This window comes from Vombatus ursinus, unplaced genomic scaffold (genome assembly GCF_900497805.2).
Source record: "Vombatus ursinus unplaced genomic scaffold, bare-nosed wombat genome assembly UNPS02014817.1, whole genome shotgun sequence".
Taxonomy (NCBI): domain Eukaryota; kingdom Metazoa; phylum Chordata; class Mammalia; order Diprotodontia; family Vombatidae; genus Vombatus; species Vombatus ursinus.
Window position 1 is genome coordinate 10,719,183 of NW_020954595.1, and position 22,350 is coordinate 10,741,532.

General features: G+C 51.4%; 1 protein-coding gene across 1 annotated transcript in view; it reads left to right on the forward strand.

The window, feature by feature from the left end:
* ELMO1 (engulfment and cell motility 1) overlaps window positions 1-22,350 on the forward strand; it is a 333,348-nt gene that overhangs the window by 8,478 nt on the left and 302,520 nt on the right. The window contains exons 3-4 of the mRNA XM_027835911.1: window positions 7,890-7,930; window positions 8,433-8,505. Coding sequence (XP_027691712.1) covers window positions 7,890-7,930; window positions 8,433-8,505 — 114 coding nt within the window. The remainder of the gene's footprint in view (window positions 1-7,889; window positions 7,931-8,432; window positions 8,506-22,350) is intronic.

Genomic DNA, 22,350 nt, shown 5'->3' on the forward strand with positions numbered 1-22,350 from the left:
GGAAAGAAGGGAGGAAGGGAAGGAGGAAAGAAGGGAGGGAGAGAAAGAAGGAAGGGAAGGAGGAAGGAAGGAAAGAAAGAAAAAAGAGAAGAAAGGAAGGGAGGGAGGAAGGGAGAGAGGGAGGGCATTGATTAAGCACCTACTATGTACCAGTCACTGTGCTAAGATGTGGATGAATATGATCTCCTCCGATCCTCTCAACAGCTTTGGGAGGCCGGTAACAAGTTCTCAAAGGCTGGTTTGCAGAAAATCTGATTTTCCCTGGCTTCTCTCTCCCCCTCCCTCTTTCCCTCTCTCCCTTCTCATTTTATTATAATTTTATTTTTCCTTTAAACCATTTACTTTTGTTTTTATTTCACTCTGCTTACGAATATCTCCCTCCCTTTCCCAGAGAACCAAACCTTCTAACAAAATAAGGAAAAAAAAAAAGCAATTCAGCAAGCCTAGGCTGCTCCGTGCATGGTGTGTCCCTCAGCATAGTCTCCCACCTCTGCAAATAAAGGAGAGAAACGGAGCTTTCCCCCTCCCTCCTTCAGGCTAGGCTTGATCGTAATATTTGCCCAGCATTCAGGCTTCAGGGTTTTGGGGTTTTTGGTTGTCATTGCTGTTATTTTTTTCCATTTACTTTGTTATCTTCATTGTGTATCTTGGCAGCTAGGTGACTCAGAGCTCCAGGGCCTGAGTGAGGAATTCCTGAGTTCAAATTTAGGCTCAGACGCTTACCAGCTGTGTGACCCAGGGCAAGTCACTTAACCTCTATCTGCCCCAGTTTCCTCATCTATAAAATGGGGATAATAACCATCTAAATTTCAATGTTATTGTCTGGATTAGGTTAGAAAATAATTGTGAAGTGCTTAACACAGAGCCCGGCACACTGTAGGTCTTAATAAATGCTTCTTCCCTGGCTTTTCCTTTCCTGGTTTAGCGTGCTTCACTTGGTTCAGGTCCTGCGAGTCTGCCCATGCTCTGACCATTCTTTATATTGTTTGTTCTTGTAGAGCATAAACATCTGTTGCACACAACCAAAGCTTGGTCGGGCAAGGGAAAAAACAGCCTTCCTTAGAGCACACACTTTGCAGTCCGACCACTGGGTCAGAAGCCACTCACGCTTCAATTGCATTCCTTGTTGTTGTTCGGTCGTTTCAGTCGTATCTGACTCATTATGACCCAATTTGGGGTTTTCTTGTGGTTTTCCATTTCCTTCTCCAGTTCGCTTTACAGATGAGGAAACTGAGGCAAACAGGGTGAAGTGACTTGCCCAGGGTCACACAGCTAGGAAGTGTCTGAGGCTGGATTTGAACGCAGGTCATTCTGACTCCAGGCCCAGCACCATATGTACTATGGTGCCAACTAGTTGCCCAATTGCATTCTTAGCATAGATCAAAATGGCTTTCTTCATTTTTTTTTTTTTGGCTAGGCCATCGGGGTTAAGTGACTTGCCCAGGGTCACACAGCTAGTAAGTGTCAAGTGTCTGAGGCTGGATTTGAACCCAGGTCCTCCTGACTCCAAGGCCACAGCTCCATCTGCTGCACCACCTAGCTGCCCTCCAAAATGGCTTTCTTGGGTGGCTGGACCAAGTTCTGACTGCACCCGCAGGATGTGAGTGTGATTCTTTCACAAGTCCTTCCAAGACTGGCTCTCTGGATGTCCTTCTGGCTTGTCATTTTTGCCGGTTTGCTGGGTTGGGGCTGAAGCTTCAGAATTGTTCTGACCCAAACTTTTCTTAATATTAGGACTTTGGACCAGTTTTCATATGGCTGTTAATAGTTTGCATTTCTTCTTTTGAGAATGTTTTGTTCATATGCTTTTGCAGCTTGTCCAATGGGAATGAATCTTGGTCTTATACATTTGTGCTGACTCCTTTTACAGTATAACTTGCATAGTCAGGCTGTTATCAGAGATATTTTATATTTGTTTTTTGACCCTTTCAACAGCCTTCCTTCTTATCCTAGTAACACTGATTGCATTCATGTAAAAGCTGCCCAATTTCATGTAACTGTAATTGCCTATTTTATCAGGGTCAGCTGGTTGCACAGTGGATAGAGCACTGGGCCTAGAGTCAGGAAGACCTGAGTTACAATTCAGCCTCAGACATTTACTAATTATGTGACCCTGGGCCAGTCATTTAACTTCAGTTTACCTCAGTTTCTTCAACTGTAAAATGGGAATAATTATAGCACTCACCTCCCAGGGTAGTTGAAAAGATCAAATGAGTTAATATTTGTAAAGTGCTTAGCACATACTAGGTGCTATATAAATGCTCATCTCCTTTATCTTTTTGTAATCTCTACAAATGTGCCTTAAATCTGAGACTAATCTTCTTATGGATACTATGTAATTGTAGGTGATGCACCCCAAATTTTTTAGGGTAATATTTTCTATCAATTGTTCTTATCCTACCACCTTAGTAAAATACCTTTACTAAAAGCTAGTTTTCTATTGGTTGATTGCTAATGGGAAGCACACTGGTAGGGGCTTGTGAGCTATAGTAAGTAGTAGGAATAGATACCCACAGGGCTACCCCTAGAACTAGAGACAGCAGCCACCTTCTGGGGAGCCATCCCTTGAGTACGAGTGAGAGTTTGGGATTAGCCCAGAGGGGATTTACCACACACAAAAGTGATATTCATCATCCTGTTACTACTGTGTTTGGGGCTTGTGACTTCCTGGTCACTGACTATTTAATAAGGTGGGGATTTTTTCAAAGGAAATTCTACTAGGAAACCAGAAGTGTGGGCATGAAGGTACAGTGGTGAGAGTGCTAGATTTGGAGTCTGAGAATCGTGTTTCTTGGTGTGAGATTAGGAAGCAAAAAGACTCCCTCCTGTAGAGGGAGAGTTGGCCAGACTTGGAACCCAGCGGCTGGCGAGTGGAAGGCTTTTGTGTGAGCACCATCAGCTGAAGTCCCTGGGATGGTTTGGCCTGGAGAAGGGAAGACAAAAGGTGGGGGATGGAGGGAAGGGGATGGGCAAGCCTGTGCTCAAGGATTCAAAAGCTCTCACTGTTCGGTTTGGCCTCAGAAGGTGGAGCTGGAAGCTGTGGGGAGAGAGGATATTACAAAGAGAAAAACGTTAGGCTCAATGTCAGGGAGAAAACAAAGCTTTCTGACAGCATGGAGCAGATTGCCTGAGAGGTGGGGGCCTTCGCTCCCTTCTTGGAGGCCTTCACAAAGTGGCTGGATGACGGTTTCACACGTTATATATAGTGAGGATTCCTGTTCTGGCTTGGGTTGGACCAGTGGGATACTGAAGTCACTTCTGACCCTAAAACTCTGTCAGTCTTTTTGTGGATATAGGGTGTGAGAGAGAGGGAAAAACCCAGGATGATTCAGTGGTTTGGAGTCTGGGCTGCTGGGAGGATGAAGGTGCCCTTAGTAGAACTGGGACAGGTTTTGTGGAAGTGTGGGCTTGAAGGGGAGGATTGTGGCCCCTGCTTTGGGTGTGTTGAGGTTTATAAATAGAGATGCTTAATTGGGAGAGAAAGAGACAGAGACAGAGAGAGACAGAGAGAGACAGAGAATTTTTTTAAAATGCCTCCCATCTGTACATGAAAAACATTCATTCATGAGTCTTAGAAGGTCTCACATTAGTAATAACCTGCTTATTGATTCTCTGATGATAAATACCTGGCGAGGGTTAACACAGGGAGATGTATCCCTGCCCAAGGTGCTTACCACTGTGATGAGGAGCTCCAGGGCAGAGTCCAGGTCAAGGAGGGATTCTCTGGGGTTGAGGAGGCCCTCCAGGGTCACACTGAGCGGACAGCTTCCAACCCCAGGGCCCTGCAGAGCCTCCTGGATGGGATGAGGCTGGCCTGCCCTTCCACCCAGGAAAGACCAAGTGGAAGAAGAATGTTCACTGCCCTGGTTTCAACTGCATCTGGATGAACTCGTCCAATCGGATGTCTATGGAGGAAAAGCAGGATGGGGGAACCACGGGCTGAGCTTCAAATTGGGCAGCAGGAGGAGAACACGTCAGCTTACTTTGGGGAAATTCCTTTGTTGTCCCTAAGTTGTCAAACAAGGGCCCGTGACTTCAGTACAAACATCTACCGGCGTCAGCGTGTGGCACTGGTGTGTGGACCCCACTGCCTACAGCGAACAAAAGATAAGCATCACCCAGAGGGATGTCTCCCGCCCACGGTCACACAGCTAGTAAGTGCTGGAGGCCAGACTTGAACCCAGCCATGCACATGGATAACTATAATCAAAATGAGGACCCACGAAGTGGCTTAGAGGAATCGAAAGCACCAAGATCGGAGAGGCAGAAGAGGTCGTCTCTAGCCTGGAAGGCTTCTTGGAAGAAGTGACATTTGGGCAACTTTAGGCTTGTCCCTTCCCTCTCGGGGCCTCACTTTGCGTGTGAAATTGGGGGCCAAAGTCCTCCACGATTTCTAAAATCCTTTCGATTCCTTACATTCTGTGATCGATGTTACTCACCCTTGAAAAACACTTCATAAGCCATTTTTAAAAGAAACATGCTATCAAAAGGGACTTGAAATAAGACTGAAAAACATTCCTTTTCTTTCTCAGGGTCTTTGTTTCTAGTTAAAAAGTATGCTTGGAACACATTCACTTGGGCATGACCTTCAATGTCCCTCCTGTGCCCTTGGTTTCCAAATTCACCATGGGTGTCTTTTGTACGTGCCACAATAGGTGAGTACTGTGTCCCCTGGCTGGTCTGGAGCTCCTCGAGGGCGGGAACCCTTTTGTTTGTTTGTGAATCCCCCATGCTTAGCGCACAGTCGGCATTTACCAAATGCTTCTCAATGGATTAGCGATGAGAACTCCCCTGAGTCTGTCTCCCTGACTCTAGGACGACGCTCCTCTTCTTGAGGATCTCCGGGCCCACGGCTTCTCAGCTCCCTGGAGGTTCGTGGGGCCACGTGTTAACTTCCCGACGACGTAGGCTTGGGAAGAACGCCTGGCTCACGGCGCAGCTTTCCTGGGGCTCTGGGGTAATTGAAAGAGCCTCCTGGGGATGGCGGAGTCAGGACGTCAGCAAGCGCTTGACTGTGGGAGCACTCAGGCTTCCTATACTGACCTGTGGCTGCCGGGATTTTGTTCTGAAAAGAGAACGGGGGTTAAGAACCCACCTCCCTACTCCTCCACCCCACCAGGAGTTGATGGATAGTTGGGACCTCCTCCCTGGAAAGACTCTTAGATGCATGGATTTGTGACCAATTCTGTAATGGACTCAAGGGCCCTGGGACAGTGCCCAGCCAGAGCCCTGGCCTCCCTCCTGGGCATCACACTCTAGAAGAAGCATCGGCACGCTGGGATGTGCCATAGGAGGGAGACTAGGTACCAACCAAGCACATCACACAAGGATCGGTTAGAAGAAGAAGGGATGTGTGGTCCGGAGAAGAGAAGCTCGAGAGACGTGGTGATTGTTTTGGGGTACAGAGGGCTGAGACTTGTTCTGCTTCTCCCCAACGGGCAGAACCATGAACAATGAGTAGCAGTGCTGGAAAGCAGATGTCGGCTTTCTAGGTAAGGAAAACTGTCTTAGGAGCTGGAGTCATCCCAAGGTGGAGAGAGCTGCCTTGGGAGGGAGGGAGGAAGCTCCCCATGACTGTAAGTCTCTGAGTAGGGACGGTGACCATGCCTCAGGGGAGCTGAGAGGTTGGAGCAGAAGGGCCTCTAATGTCTATGATGGCCTGTGGGAATCTGTGTGTGGGATCCCTGAGGAGAGTCCGCGGATCTTTCTGGATGTGTCTGCCATGTTTGAACCTTTTAATCAATCTGTCTCCCTATCTCTCTGTCTGAAAGTCAGCAACAAAAAGGGAGTTTCCTGCACTCACAATAAGCACCATTAGCCCTTGAGAGCTGAAGCTTTAAAAGAAATGTGGAGAGGCGGGGACGCTGTTGAGCGTTCCTGTATTCTCGCCCAGGCAAGGGTTCCTTACCCAGCTCCATCTTTTCTTTGGTCCTGCCTACTTCCGTGGCAGGACCTGGGAAAGAGCGAGCCCCTCTGGAGGGCAGGGAGAGGGGCTTCCAAGGCTGAGAGCCTTGACAGGCCCAGGCATCCAGGCTGAATGCTGAGCGCCTGGCGATTCTGCGCAGGGAATGATGGCACCATGCTGGCTGATGTCTGACGCGTCCTCACAGCTGTGCACATCTGCAAAGGATTTGTTTGGGAAGGCTTTATCCAGAATGTCCTGTTTGTTCATTAACTTTTTGTTTGTCCTGAAAAGGTAGCGTCCCCGAAGGTTGGTTACCACCCACACAAAATGTCCCTGGAGGGAGCTGCTGGATGGGGGCTAGTGGTCCTGTTGGGTGAGGCAAAGGCTGTGTGTTTGAACCTTGGAGCAAGGTCAAAGGGCCCGTTATTCTGGGGGTGGTGACGGAGCCTTGTAAGTCCAGAGACAGATCTGAAAGCAGGAGAGCCATCCATTGGAGAGCCAGGGCAGGGTGTGAGGTGTCCTGGGCCCAAGTCCTGGCCTCAGCTGACACTCATTAGCTGTGTGACTTGCTCAGGCATCATCTTCTCGGACCCTCAGCTTCCTCATCCGGAAGATGAGAGTAATAACATTCATGTTCCCTTCCACTTAGGGTGGTTGTGAAGGAAATGCTTTGGAAGCCTGAGAGCAGTGCTTACTGTTATTCTTTCTTTTGGGGAGGGGGGGATGGAGGGATACAGCTTGACATCTGATGTCGGGCAGCACAGCACCCCTGCCCTCAGGTGGCCCCAAGTGTGTGTCCGGCATTGTTCCACGAAAGGGAAGCGTGGAGGCTTGCTGGGACTCAAGGAGGCGTTGGCTCTGGATGAGAGGGCCTGGGTTCAGATCCTGCCTCTGAAGCTTGCTGACTGGGTGATTTTGGAAGAACCACTGAAGTTTCCCCAGATCTCAGTTTCTTCACCTGTGAAGTGAAGGAATCTGTCTGGTGACCTCTTAGGTCCTTCCCAGCTCCAGATTTATGGCGCAGTAACTGACGGCCTGTGTTTATTTGGGGAGCTTAGTGGACAGGGTCCAACCACTCCGTCCAACCAAAATCGTGGAAGGACACATTTAATTGGACACATGTTCTAATTCAAAACTCCTTGATGGTGAGCTTGTTCTCAGCTAAGAACGGACTGTTTACTCCGTGGCTTGTATGTCCTGTGTGGCTCAGCCAGGCTGCTCGGGAACCCACACGTCTGTCCTATGTTGGTGCTGCCAGCCATGGACAGTGCGCATGTGTTTGGACGGTCCCCAGAGCCTGGACGTAGAGCGGGCAGGGACCTCAGACCCATCTAGGCCTCCCCTTTCAGGCCCAGAGAGCGTGGGGGACCTAGCCCAGGTCACCCAGATGGTAGCAGATGGTAGGGCAGGGATTTAAACCCAGCCCGCTGACTCCAGACGCAGAATTCTTTCCATCATACCATAGTCACTGGCCCTTATTCCCCGCCCCCCATCATCACTGCCACCTTGTCTGTGGCGCTGGAAGCTTTGCAAATCACTTCCCATATGTTACTAATCTTTGCAACAACTCTGGGAGATACGGAGCCATTGTCCCCATTTTACATATGAGGGACCTGAGGCTGAGAGAGGTTAGGTGTCTTGCTCACGTTCACACAGCCAGAAGTGCCTGGGGCAGGATTCACGCTCAGGTTCTTCAGACTCAGTCTATGCCGCTAGCCACGGATGATGAGCCTTTGTGACAAAGGGCCGCGAATGGCCAACACTGGATTTGTTGGGCTGGTGGTTTGCTGCCATCTGGGGAGGGGAAGGGGTGCTGCTTGTGAACTTGGAAAGTGGAACCATTGTTAAATAAGAGCTAATAAAAATAAAAAACCTTATTTGTTTAATTGGATAGCATTTTATTAGCCTTCCTAAGTTCTGCATTCAAAATGACGCATTACTTTGTCTAACCAAATGCTTTCTTTTTTCTTATGTTACCTTGCAGAAGAAGCCACTGTCTGCAGTAATAAAGGAAGTTTGTGACGGGTAAGTGGCCCCCCGGCACCCCAGCATCACACCCTGGCCCATAAATTGAGGGGCAGATAATTCCTCGCCCCTTTCCTTCCCCGGGGATGCTGTTTGTAGTTCCAGAGCAGGGCGTTGTGAGGGATGCTGGGGCCTGCTCTGGCCTTGGTCTCCTGTCTGCCCTTGGAACCCCCATGCCCGGCTGAGAACCCCCAGAACTGGGCCTGTTCTCGTTTTCCTGTTTTTCTTGGGCGTATCTAATAGTCTGCTGAAAAACGTCGCCTTACAACTGATGCCTGGCAAGGGCGTTTTTAAGAAAAGAATCCGGACCTCTGGAAACCTAGAATTCTGGGGTGTATGGAACGTCCAGTTTGGAGACACCCCCAGTCTGCCGCCGAGAGTCTGGAGAGCTGCCCAGGTCACTGAGAGTGACGTGGTCAGGGTCCCATCCCCAGAATATCCCCACGACCCCGTGGCACCCTGCGGGCTCACTAACTGATGCCTCCCCTGTGCTCTTTCACAGGTGGACGCTGGCCAACCACGAGTCCTTTGCGTTGCAGCACGCGGACAGTTCCAACTTCTATATCACAGAGAAGGTATGGCTGTGGAGTGGGGGAGGGGCGGTGCTGGGATGGGCAGGGAATGGAGCCTCGCGGATGTTTGTCAGAGCCGGCCGCTGTGAAGCAGACTTGCTTTTGGCACTGAGCCTTTGGAAAACAACCATTTTCAAGCTGCGTTCAGGCAGCGACGTGGGCTTTACGCCAGTGACTTGCGGTCAGGCCGATTCTTACCAAAAGTTAGGGCAGAGGCACAATCCTCAGAGCTGAGCCGGGCACCACAGGGATGCCTCCTGGACCATTCGCAGATTCACCAAGAGTAGTTTATAATAACAAATCAGGATTCCCTCAGCTCTCCTCAAAATCCTCCACTTCCAACAATATTAGTACGTAATGTAAATTGAAAGTTGGAGGTGTGGAAGAAGCCACCTGGGCTAGCCACCTCCTCTGTACTCGCTCCTTGGTTGATCCCACGCTTGGCCTCAGTTTCCCCATCAGTAAGATGGAGGCGTTGGGGTAGATGACCTCTGAGGCCCCTTCCGGGTCTGAATCCAGGCCCCTTGATGGTCCCGAGCGACTGCTTGCACTCTACAGTAACAGAGCATTCCCCATTGCATGAGATGGTCCGTGACTTTCTCTGCCTGCTCTGAGGGCAGCAAAGTACTCCTTTTCCACTCCCTGAAATGCGGTTCTCTGTAACGTATCCCTCAGTTCCAAGGGGAGTCCCTGGGGATGCACCGAGTGAGTTAATCTCTGTTCCACACAGCCATGGATTGTTTGAACACAGCCATCCCCCCCCCTGCCCCCCCACCCCCGGCCTAGCTCCATTTTGATAGCTTCTCTCTGGATTAAAGGGCTCTGGCGCCTTCTATTAGTTCTCAGGGACCTGGGTTCAAGATCTCTCACCATCCAGGTCATCCACTTTGGGACCTCTCCCTTCATGCAGATTCCTCTTTCCCAGTACCCTCTCAAATACTCCCCTGGCTCCATGATCTCATCCGTGGGGACATTCCCTCTACTGACGCAGATCGCGACCCATTCGTGGCTGACTCTTTGTACGTGTCCTCTCCAAAGCCCCCCACAAGGCAACTGCCCAATATGGCAAGGGCCTTTCTTGAGTTCTTGATGTCAAAAGGATTGTCTAACAGTCAATCATTCAATCAGCCAGCCTCTGTTAAGTACCTGTAAAGTACTTATCATATTAAGTCCTTATTTGTACTCTGTGAAGTACCTGTCACTTTGGGCACTGGGGATGAAAAGACAAAAGATGGAGTAAACTTTACCAGCAAGAATCACGTTCTCTGTTGAGTGTCTCTGATCTGCCACCGAGGAGGCATCTTCCTTGGGCAGGAGCGGAAGAAAGGGAAGCTCAAAGACCTCCACGGCCCATCACCCGCTGGCACAGAAGATGGCGGCCTGGGGCCTGGCAGGAGCCCTCTGGGTTAATGTGAGAATCCACTCTGCTCCTGCTGCTGCTGTTGGTGATCATGGCGGCAGTGGTGGCAGCTATAGTGGTAGTGGCGGTCATGGTGGCAGTGATGGTCATGGCAGCAACGGTGGTCATAGTGGCCGTCATGGTAGCTGTAATGGCAGTGGTGGTCATGGCAGCAGTCGTGGTCATGGTGGCAGTTGTGGTCATCGTGGTAGAGGTCCGGCTCCATCTGAGCTCATTCTTGTGGCCAGCTCCCCTCTCCCCTTCAGGCCCATCCTGAAACTGTGTGTTAGGGCAGTTGGGAAAGGGGGCCGCAGTACGTAATGGGAGTGAATAGCGTGGGTGATGGACCTGGAAATGTCTCAGGCAGGCCCCTCCTAGACCGTTGGGTTGGAAGGAAACGTGAAGAGCGTGAGAGGCACCCAAATCTGGACGGGCACCTCAGACTCTAGGGCCAGGGCTGGGCCAGAGATGGGCTCGTTTCTTCATGCCCATGACCAGCACAAGCTCTGGACGGCTCTCACAGGGGCTGCTCTCACAGGGGCCCAGCTTTACCTCACAAGCCCAGTCTGCCTCTTTGCTGCTTCCCCCCTCGTTCTCTAAGCTGTGTGTTGTCTGGCACTGAACCAAACAAGCCTCATCCCTCCTGCACAGGGCAGCTGCCCAGGAGATGGTCACAGTGCCAGTGGCCCCGAGCCCTCCTGGCTGGGCTCTTCTAGGTACTTCCCAGTTTATCCCTGTCCTTCCTAGACTGTGGTGCCCAGAAGTGAACCCAGCCCTCCAGATAGAGTCTGAGCTGGGCAGAACCTAGAGGGACCAATGCCTCTCTCCTCCGGGATATCTGGCCTCTCTTAGTGCAGGCTAAGTTGGCAGCGCCAGAAGCCATTGGCTTCCTAGAGCCTACCTGGTCCCCCAGACCCCTCCCACAACAGCCCTGGGCCCCCCCAGAGCCCAGCCAGGGTGAAGATCCAGCAGTGGTTCTCCTTTGCCCCTGTCCCATGATACCCCCTGCCCCCAGGCTGCTCAGCCCCAAAGGTGGCTAGGCAGGAAGAGGTGTATGGTGGCTGGCACTACTTGGGTGATGTGAGAGTCACCAACTACAAGCCTTCCAGGGAGATGGAAGACCACTAGGCCTTACTGTGGGCCCTGACACACTCCCTCCTGCCCAGCCCCCTGGCCTTGACATCCAGCCTGAAGGGTCTTCTATCTATGTCTCCCCCAGTAGAGCATAAGCCCCACCCCCCCGGAGGGGCACTTCATTCTCCATTCATTCTTTGAATGAAGAAAACACCTACTCTCCCCAGGACATCCTGGGCGCAGGCCCTAGAAAGGCAGTGTACTTTCCACTAGAAGGTGAATGGCTGGCCCTGCAGGTCACTAGACCAATTCCCTTCCCTCTGCAGCTGCTGAAATTGTGTTCTCAGGCTCTTTGTGCCTTCCTACCTGCCCCAAGGAGAGTGACCCTGTTTGCTGAGCACCACTGCTATCAGCGGGGCTCTGGGTCCAAGGATTCACATGCCTCCAAATGCCTTTCCTCCTGGACTTCCAGTCCCAGCAGCAGACAGAAACTGGACCTCAGATATGCCAGCGAAGGTAGTAGTCTGACCAGGATCTCAGCCCTGAACTCTGAAGCCCTGCTCAACCCCCATGCAGGCTGGATGACTCCTTGTGGAGAATGGGCTGGTGGGGAGGGTTCCCTCCTTCTGAGGGGCTTAGGTGGCAGCCTGGACGGCCTTCCCAGGCCTTCAAGTCTGCTCTAAACAACTGCTCATCAATATCCGCTGAATGGATTGTATCGCCTGGAGTGAAGCCAGTCAGGACAGTAAGCCCACTGCAAAGAGAAAATCGATAGACACATGCCTGGAGTGGGCTCTTCTTTGTTGACTCCAGTTATCTCTGGGCAGTTCTCTGTCAGCTCGGCCAACTTCCTCTTCCAGCTCTACCCAGTGGTCAGAAGCCCCAGTATGACCTTCTCTGACACATTTTAGCTTCCTCTGCTCACTGGCCTGTTACCACTTCTCCAAAGACCCTGCACCTCTCCCTGCGTCCTAGCTTCTGTCCACAGTGCCTTCCTGAGTGGGAAGACCCAGGGGGTGGGGGCCCCCTCAACCTTTTAAAGGCCTTTTGACTTGATCTGAAAGATGCCACACCAATATCTTCTCTTCAAAAAAATTTAATTTTACTTTATTTTCAAATAGACCTCTCCCTTCCACTTACCAATCAAGAAAGCCAGGAAAAGTAAAACCCCAGCTACAAACACACTTAATTAAGCAAAATGAATCCCAAAAACCCCATACTGTGTGTCTCAGTATCCCCTCTCTATCAGGAGGGGAGGCCATTTTCTCCTTATCAGCCTTCTCAGGAGCCTCCATCTCTGGCTGGAGCATGGAGGTCGTGCATCAGAAATGCAGTCTGATTGCTTTCCCAGGACACTCATCGATGGGAAATGTCACTATGCTGCAGAGCCGACTCTGCCTGGGCCTCCCATATCCTCAGTCTGTTCTCCCCTCCCATTGGGCCCTCTGCCGAATGCACATGGCGTTTCTCCACCCTCCACCCAGGGTGGTGGTGAGAAAACAAGGAGAGAGTGTTGGTAATCCACTTCACCACCACCACCACCACTACCATGTTCCTCATTCCAGCCCTGGCCTAGGCCTGCCTTCCATGCCTTTGCACACAGGTTGTTTCCCCACATCTGGGATGCCCTCCATCCTTATTCTGCCTCATAGAATCCCTTGCTCCATTTAGAGCTAAGCTCAGGTGTCCCCTTGGCCATGAAGCCCTCCCCAGTCCCTCCACTTGCTACTGTCTCCTCCTCTCTCAACCTAGTGACTTTGCCACATGCTTTGTGTTATGTTGTATTTACTTCTCTGTATACCTGCTTCTTCCTCCGATTGAATGTAAACTCCACAAGGGCAGGGGTTGTTTGGTTTTGTTTCTGTATCCCTGTACTTGACACAATGCCTGGCACACTGTAGGTGCTCAATAAATGCTCACTAAGTTGTATTGAGTGGAGGACGTTCTAGGTAGCTCTTCATTCTAGGTAGCTACACCCTCTACCTCTGTCTCACCACCATTTTGGAGAAGGTTTTGTCTTGACCTTCTTTCAAGTTGATGGATAAAGTGTTGAGTTGCAGTGATGTAAAGACAGCTTCTCAGAGCCCCCTCTAGACAGATAGTAGGGGGCATGGCAGATTCAAGATCCTCAAAGCTCTTGAGAGCCTGTACCAGCAGACTAATGCTCAGCAGTGGGTTTTGTCATGGAGGAATTAGATAAAGTCTGGCCGACAAAGACAAGATTGGAGACGCCTGGTTACGCTTGTTTTCTGAGAAGTGCGGTGATGTAAGCTTCGTATCCAAGTCCTATTTCTTAACCAGTTTATTTAAAGATGACCAAGAGGGCTGGGTGGACATGAAGCGTAACCTGAGTCATCTGATCTGGCAGCCCCAAAGCTAACTCATCACAGGCTACGTTCCTAGCACAAGGGAGCTAAGGGTCCTCCCTGCGCACACTGCTCTGGCTGGACCCCGTGGGGATTGCTGCTCTGAGTTCTGGGGCCATAGTTCAGAAGGGATATTGGCGAGGTGGAGGTGGCCCAGAGGAGGTGATCCAGGGTGCTGGTGGGTCTCAAAACCTGGGCATAAAGGGCAAAATGGAGGAGCAAGAGCGTTTTAAACAGGAGAAGAAAAGGCTTAGTGCTAAGAACATGCTTATTGTCTTCAAGTATTGTCTACTGTGGAGGGTGCAGTTAGAACCAGGGATGGCTCAGTGTTAACTCATAACTTGCATTTCTATGAGTGCTTTACAGGAAGGTAACTTCTTTTCCAATGTTAGAAAAAAACCATGATTCCTAACAGTGAATTAAAGCCGTCCTGAGAGAAATGGGCTGCTACCAGGACCAGCACTGGGGAAGAGATTCCTGGTTGGGTAATGGTTGAACTAGATAGTGTCTGATGTCCTTTCTAGTTCTGTAATTCTTTGATTCTGTGTGATCACATCAGGGCAATTAGGCCCACTGAGGCAGCCGTGGTCCCAACGGAGAGGTGCTTGCCCTAAGGGAATTTATTCCCCTGGTGAGGAAGGCTGTTGTCTATTCCCGGCACAGAGTGCGGGTATGATAAACATGTAATAGACTGTTTTCCCTAAATGCAGGTAGAGATGGCCTTGAAGCAGGCTGCAAGACAGGAGAAAGCCCGCTCAGGATTCCAGTGGATGTTCCCATAGGGATGACTGAGAGTTGAATAACCACTTTCAATGTGATTTTTGACATGACAGACTCGCACACACAGTGATGTAACTAGAAGATTGCGTTACTAGAAATGGCTGTTTCCTGAACGTGGAGATAAACAGCCTGGGTCTTATGGTAGCAGATGTTATCAGCAGAGCTGGCCCTGGGCAGAAGGGTGAAGAGCAGCCAGTTCAGGGGCCTTTGTCCGGCAGGTGCCCGGAGGCTTCTGCCCTCTAGCCTAAATGGGCCATTTTAACCAGAGTTTCTTGGTGAAAGTGCCGACACCCAACAGAGTAACTTTGGGAGTTGCAATTCTCACCGGCCATGCAGGCTGTCTTGGGATCATTCAAAGCAAGTTGGCACCCCTACAACACCTACTGGATGCAGCCACATTTAGGGAGCGTAACTGTAATATTTAGGCAAAAAATCCCCACAGAGCTTTCTTTCCAACTTCCCTGACCCCTCCACCTTTCGTCTTCCCTTAAGAAAAAAGTGAGCCAACACTCATACGAAAACCCCTGAGCCCAATTTCCTGTTTCAGTACAAAAACACCCATGGAGAATGACCGTGTCCCCAGAAGGAAAGGGCCTCTTCTCAGAGCTACATTTACAGAGTAGCCGGAATCTGGTGAGGCCCAGAGGCGGTTACAGACCGTGTAGCCATCTTCCAGGCTTCTGTTGAGAATCAAGATGGCGCTCAGGTGGGACAGTGCCCATGACTTTGACCATCTCCAGTCAGACTAGTTCAGGGGGCCAGAGTAGATCAGCAGAAGGCCCTAGGTCAAGTCAAGAGGACCGGGGTTCTGTTTCATTGCCTGTATGACCTTGGGTCTCTGTTTCCACACTTGTAAAAAGAGGGAGTCAGGCTAGTTGGCTTCTGAGGTCCCTCTGATTCTCAGCTTGGGTCTAAAACCATCCTAAATTTCGTCCTAAATGTTCTTTTCTGACCAGTCAAGTCCACATGCATTTATTAAGCGCCTGTTGTGTTCTCGTCACTGTGCTAAGCCTGCCCTGTCACGGGGGAGGGCAGAGACTACATCGAAAGATAAATCGCAGTTAACCCCCAAGGTCCCATGAAGGGGCTTTTGGCTTTTTTGAAGAAAGCCAAGGGGCAGAGAGGAAAATCCATGGAAAATCCTTACGGTTGGGTGAGGGAGGGTCTCATGGGGGGAGAAGCCAGGAGGCCACAGTCACCACTTCACAGAGGAGGGGGAGGGCAGCTAGGTGGGAGAAGCCTGGAAAGGAAAGCAGGGGCTGTGACGAGCTTTAAAACCCAAATGGGATTTTGGGTTTGATCCTGAGGGTAATAGGGAGCCACCTGAATTTATCGCCTAGGGAGTGACAGGGTCGAGTCTCAGCTTTGGATAGAGCTCTGGACCTGGAGTCAAGAAGACCTGAATTCAAGACCAGCCTCAGTCAGTCACTATCCGTGTGACCTGGGCAAGTCACTCAGCCTCTTCCTGCCTCAGTTTTCTCAGCTGCAAGATGGGGATAATAATAGCACCCAGCTCCCAGGGTTGTTGTGAGGAAAAAAAATGAGATAAAATTTAAAACCTTAAAGCCCTCCATAAATGCTAGTTATCATCATTATTAATATTCTTATTATTACTTCTATGTATGGGTCACTCGCTTTCTCAGCATGCTCTCTGAAAAAGGAGGCAGTTACTGAGCTGAGACCCTCGTAAGGAGGTTTCTAGGATATTATGGTAATAACCAGATCCCAGGATTCGTACAGAAAACAGTTCAAAGGAACCCCCAGCTTAAGAGCTGCTAGGAGGGAAGAGGCCAAAAACGCTTCCTTCCAAAAGCAGAACAAGACAAGAAACGAGAGAGGGACTTGTGGGACATGTTGGTGTCCAAGCCCCAGGCTTCCTTCTCCTTCTTTCCAGCCTCAGGGAGGCTGGGTGTGAGGGTCTGCCAGCGGGAGACCACCGGCCCTGTCTGGGCCCACTGCCCTGCACCTCTGTGCCCGCCACCCGGGGCAGGCTCCCCCTCCAGGTCCAGACCTGCCCCTGTTGGGATTGGCTTCTGCCCTCAAGCCTCAGAGGCCCAGCACAGGCTAGGTCAAGGACCAGCTGTCCTCGATATTGGAGTTGTGCAGTTGATGGGTGGGCCCGGGGATCTCTGGTCTTTCTGGCCTCCCTGGATGCTGGCTTTTTCTTAGGCATCCAGCCCTTGGACCTTGGCTGGCCCTTGGACCCCTCTTGGGGTGGGGCATGAGAGCTGCCTTTTTGGACTTGAAAGCCTGCCATTTCAAAAACTGATTGGAGGTTTTCTGCTTGGGCCCAGAGGCCAGATTCAGGGGCAACTGGTGAATGCTGAGGAGAGGCCAGTTTTCAATTGGAAATGAAGAAAAACATCTTAATAATTAGAGCCATCCCAAGGCTGGACAGGTTGCCTTGGGAGGTGGGGTGGCAGAAGGGTTCTCCATTACTGGAGTCCTTCCAGTAGAGACAGATGGATCATTTGGGAGGCCGGGGTGGGGGAGGGTGTGAGAATGCCGCAGAAGGAAGGCCTCAGGAAGAGATTGGAGACCTTTTCTCCCCCTGAAATTCCACAAACTTGTATATGTAGATGAACACTCTTAGAGTCAATAGATAAGCATTTATCAGTTACCTGTCAAGTACCAGACACTGGGCTAAGTAATTAGTAATTAAGTAAATAGTTAATAATTAAGCCCAACAGGGTATGTGGCAGCTTTTCTGAGGCTCCAGATCTGTGGGTGGCTTTGTTCTGCTCCCCCTTAATTCATGGGTTCAAATCCCGCCTGACATGTGATAGCTGAGTGACCATGAGCAAGTCACTTCAGCTCCATCTGCCTCGGTTACCCTGGCTGTAAAATGGAGATCACAACAGCCCCTCCCTCTCTCTCTCTCCCTCCCTTCCTCCTTCCTTCCTCCCTCTTTCCCTGCCTCATGGATCATTGTACTGATCCTAGGGGAGAATGTTTGTAGAACTCAGCATGCCCAGGGCTCGGAGGCAACCCATAAATCCTGTTTCCTCTCTTCTTCCCTCAGCAAAATAAGGGGTTTGGGCTGGATGACCAGTGGATCTCTTCCAGCCTCTCACATTTTTAGCTCATAATTAGTGTGGGATCGAGCAGGAGCCGTCCCCAGGATTGTCTGTGACAATTTGTCCTGAGCTGCTTGGCTTCTCCCCAAGGCAGGTCTAATGAAAGTGAGCAGTAGGAAGGAACAGGTCTGAACTGGGATAGTGACTGCCTTTGGGACCCTGCTTAAGCCTGGGGGCTCCACTGCCTGGGTGCCTGAGACCCCTCATCTCTGGGGTTCTGGCCTCAGCACGGTGCAATTTCTGCCCCACTCCCCCACCTTCAGGGGTGGCACTGGGACACCTCCGGGCAGGAGCCACAGAAAAGGACTGGCGTGTCCAGTGGCAGAGTCTGGAACACTCACTGCCCACCCAGCTTCGTGGGGCCTGCCTTGATGCCCCAGTCAGTAGAGCTGGGGCTGCTGCTGTCTGCTTGGGGCCGGGGAGGCGTCCTGCTGTTCACGTGGCCAACTTCAAGATGCATTTGTAAGCCCCCCTTGGAGAGAGTCACGCTCAACTGAGACTTGATCCAGAAGGCTGGGAGTGTGTGTGTACCCGCGGGGAGATTGGTGGAGACAAGCATCCCCAACACCCAGGAACAGATTTGGCAAACAAGGACTGAGACTTGGGGGGGGGCGCTCACCCAGGAGGGGCAGCAGCGGGTGTTGCCAGCTCGTCTGCAGGTTTTGTTCATATATATATATATATATATATATATATATATATATATATATATATTTTTGCTTAGCCATCTCTTTTTATTATGTGTTTTTGGACCTCTGCCCAGATGCTTTCGGGTACATTTAAGAACTCCAAAGAGTAATAAAATGATGAAACAGAATGGTTTTCTTTCTTTAAATAATACATTTTGTATTGCTTTCCCCCTCATGTCTTCATCCTCCAAGAAAAGCAGAGATGATACCATAGGATTCAGACACTGGGATCTCTGTCATCCTTCCAGGAGGGGCACTGAGGTCCTCACCACTGGGCTGCGATTCGCTCAGGGACAGGATGGGAAGGCTTTCGGGACAGTTGGCTGCTGGGCGTCGAGCGCTCCCTGAGGCCAGGGACTGTCTTTCGCCTTTTTTTCTATCCCCAGCACCTGGCACAGCGCCAGGCAGACAGTAGGTGCTTCATCAGTGTTTACTGGTTGATTGGTGGTGCACTCTGGCAGGGCAGGAGCTGGCTGGCCGGACACCTGATCTTGGGGTTTTTTATAGCCTTGAACCCTTCCATGGAACCTTGGCGTTGCGAGTTTGCTCCCGTCCCCCGGATTTTCTTCTGGTTGTTCTGAAGAGCCATTCTGTTGATGTAGGGAGCTCTCTCTGTGCGGACCCTCTCTCTACGGAGGCCTGTCAGTGACTCCTCCAAAGCACAGGGTCTGGGCTCTGAAGTCAAGCCACCCAGCCAGTGTGTCTCAGTGGTAGGACTTGAACCCAGGGCCCATTCTCTGTGTCTCTGCCATGCCTAGCTGCCTCTCCCCACCTCCCCTCTGCCACCCCCAAACATGCCTGGTGTTTTTCTGTCCCTCACCTTCAGCTTGCTCTGGCTTCAAGGATAATCGTCCTTCCTACAGAAAGCCTTCCGGGGCTCCCAGAAGCCTTTGCTTGTCTTCTCCATCCGGGGAGGAGGGATGACGGGATGCCTGGATGCCCGGGATGTCTCGTCCCCCACGTCCTTGGACTGTTGAACGTCTGCCTGCTGCTCTGGGCGCTGTCTGTTACTGGACATGGGGGGCCTGGCTGCTCTCTGAAGGCAGGGACCCAAACCTAGGCCCTCCTGATTCCCCACAGCATCTAGTACAGAATCGTGGAATGGAAAGATCTCTGGCTTTGGAGTCCGAGGACCTGCCCTATGGGTCTGACCTAGGAAAGTCAGTTCTCTCTGGGCCTGAAGGGAATGGACCAGAAGGCCTCTAAGGGAGTCCCTTCATTTTACAGAGGAGGAAACTGAGGTCCAGAGAGGGGAGCTGGTGGCAGAATCAGGATGGGGCTGCTGGGAGCCCTATAATCAGAGTTACTGTCCTGTCAGCTCTCAGAGACAGCTAGGTGGTGCCTGGAGTCAGGAAGAGCCGAGTTCAAATCCAGTCCTCGACACTTTCTTGCTGGGTGACCCTGGACAAGTCACTTGACTTGTGTCTGCCTCAATTTCCTTATCTGTAAAACAAGAGTAATACTAAGTACCTGCCTCCCTAACCTCAGGGTTATCATGAGGATCCAATGAGAGAATATTTGTAAAGTGCTTAGCAGGATGCCTGGCACACAGTAGGCACTTAATTAAAGCTTTTTCCCTTCCCTTCCCTCCCTGTGGACACTGATGCTCTGCCTGAGGCAGGGAGACAGTGGCTTTCAGCAGGTGCATCTTCGCCTCCTTGGAAGAACTGACCCGACTTAGCCGGCATGCGGCTGCTTGGCAGTCAGCGGTTTTCACCCAGACTCGGGTTGCGTGCCTTCCTTCGATTGGTTTTTTCGCGGCTTGTGTTGTCCCTTCTTGGCAGGGCCTGGGGGAGCTGGGAGACTTCCCAACTTCACTGGCCAGAGTCAGGGTTTCCAGCAGGAACAATGTGGGTCAGCATTCAAGGAAGTCCTGCTGGTGGCCTCCCCCTGAATGGAGGGAGAGGAGCGGCCAGACCGCCGGGAGGGCGGGGTGCCGTCCCCGCCTGGTGACACAGAGCTTCCAGTCAGCCACGCAGTGGCCGATAAATGAGGCTTTTACAGCAGAACTTTCCATGTGGAGAATTCTGCTCAGAACTGGGAGGGAAGCGGGAGGTCGGTCAACAGGAAAGCAAACCCCAGGATTTGAGGGCGTCTTGTTCTGTTCATGGTCAGAGATGAATTTGCAGAAGGTCAGCCGGCCAGGGGGCCAAGGGGGAGAGGGACGTTCTTTTGGAGACAGGTTTTTTGGTTGCCTTCTGTTTTCACTGGACAAGTCATTTCCAGGTGTCCCCCCCCCCCTGCCCCTGCCTCCCCACCCCACTGTGAACTTACCCTTGTAACAGAGGAAAAAGCATTTCTGACAAGCAGCTGAGTCAGAGAGCTCCTCAGAGGGCAAATGCCCCACTCCGTGCCCTTAGCGCCTCGCCTGCCAGTGAACCCTAACCCTCCTCCTCTCTTCTGGTTTCCCGGTGCTCCCTCTTACACACTTGCCCTCCCGGCATGCCGTGTCCTCATCTGGCAGCAGCTCCCACAAGACTCAGCTAGGTTCTGGGCTTGGAACCCAAGTCTCGGCTCTGACTGCTCTTAATGGTGTGACCTCTGGCCTCAGTCTTGTCGTCTGTGAAATGACGGGGTTGGGTCCACCGGGTGTCCGAGGTCCCTTCCAGCTCTGCTTCTGTGCTGCTCTCTTGTCCTGGGTCTGTCTGCGTTCCTCCCAACTGTCACTTCCTAGCTCCCAGTAGCGTTCCTGTGCCTGGCTTTGCTCAGCTCTTCTCCGTCCTCGAGCTCTGGACGTCCCTTTCCCTTCTGAGATCAGACAAGTTGTGCCTAGGCCTTATCTGACCCTCTGTGGGTCAGTGCCAATATAGGGGCTGGCTGGGGGGGCACCTCCAACTTAGCTCTCCCCCGGGGCAATTCTTCCTTTATTCCAGGATGTTCCATTCCCCTCTGGCTTCCTCTCTCTCTCCTAATCTGCTCCTAAAAAGTGCTATCACCCAGTGACTTTGGAGGCCTCCAGGCAGGCCTGCCTTGCCTCATGGGGTACCCTGCCTCCGGGCTTCAGTTTCATCTGACCGCTTGACTGGACTGACGTTGGCCCATCTCTGCCGGGATGTTCACATCTCCAGCCTGCCGGGTGGTCGGCTAGCTCTCTCTAGCTCTCTTCTAAAAAGACAGCGGGGATGTCTAATTCGTGTTTGGGGTGGGAAGGGGACGGTTGTTTATAGCATTCATTATGATTGCAGAGGGGCCTTGAAAGAGCTGATAATGGTTTCATGATGCAACGCCCCCCCTTCCCCGCTGGGTCTGATTTTGAGCCAGGATGCCCAAAGGCCACCAGGCTGACTCAGAAGCCTGGAACTTTGATTCCATGTTATTGAAGGCTGACCACGGCGTAGTAGATGGGGTCTGGAAAGGGATGATTCCCCAGGCAGCCAGCATTGCCTGGGCTTGGCTTTGGGGAAATGCGGCTGCTTCCAGAAAGTAGGACAGAGATAAATAGCAAAGGTCATGTTCATGCTGGCTTCTCCAGATCAGCTAGTAAACTGAGGAATGTGAGAAAGAGGCCGTGTCCTGGGGGGATGCAGAGAAGATGAGGCCCTGCCCTGCCCCAAGTCACCCGTAGACTGGAATGCTCCCAAACCCCTCGTGGGCTGGAGCCCCTTCCTCAGAGTCAGCCAATTAAAAAGCACTGTTTTGGTGCCTGCTCTGCGGCTGGCAGGGTGCCAGGTGCTGGGGGTAGAGAGACAAAGAATGATCAAGGTCTGCCCTCAAGGAGCTTCCATTCTAACAGACAACACCCATACGTCTAAATGTGTGCTGAGCAATTAGAGAAAGAATGAGTATGTCAAGAAGCAAAGGTACACAGGATAAAACTCTGCTGTTGCTGCAGCTACGTCCAAGAGCCATTCAGAGGCTGCTAAATCTAGAGCTGGTCGGGGTCTCAGAGCCCCTCATTTTACAGATAAGGAAACTGAGGTCCGGGGAGAGGAAATGATTTGTCCAAGGTCGAACAGTCTGTAAGTGTCAGAGGTGGGGTTTGAACTCAGGTCTTTGGACCCCAGAGCCACCGCGGGCTCCTTGTCGTGAGGGTCAAGGGAGATCCTTACTTTTCAGGAGTCAGTAGTGGCTGGGGATTCAGCCTGCCTCAAGTCTCTCCCCACTCCAGTCCATTCTCCACGCAGCCTCCAAAGCGATTTTCCTAAAGCACGTCTAACTATGCCACCCCTCACCCCCCAACAAACTCCAGTGGCCAGCACACAGTAGGTGCTACATCAGTGGTGTCTGCTGTCGTTATTATGTATATGAAGACACAAAGGCAAGGATTTGTTTATGAACTCCACCGATACAAAATAAAGGAGGATAATTTAGACGGGTAATCCAGGAGAAACATTCTTCTCTTCAAGAGATGCAGGAGAATGGGAAAGATAATACTGTAGTCAAAATTTGAGGTGCTGTGTTTAGTGACGCATTGGGGTGTGTGTGTGTGTGTGTGTGTGTGTGTGTGTGTGTGTGTGTGTGTG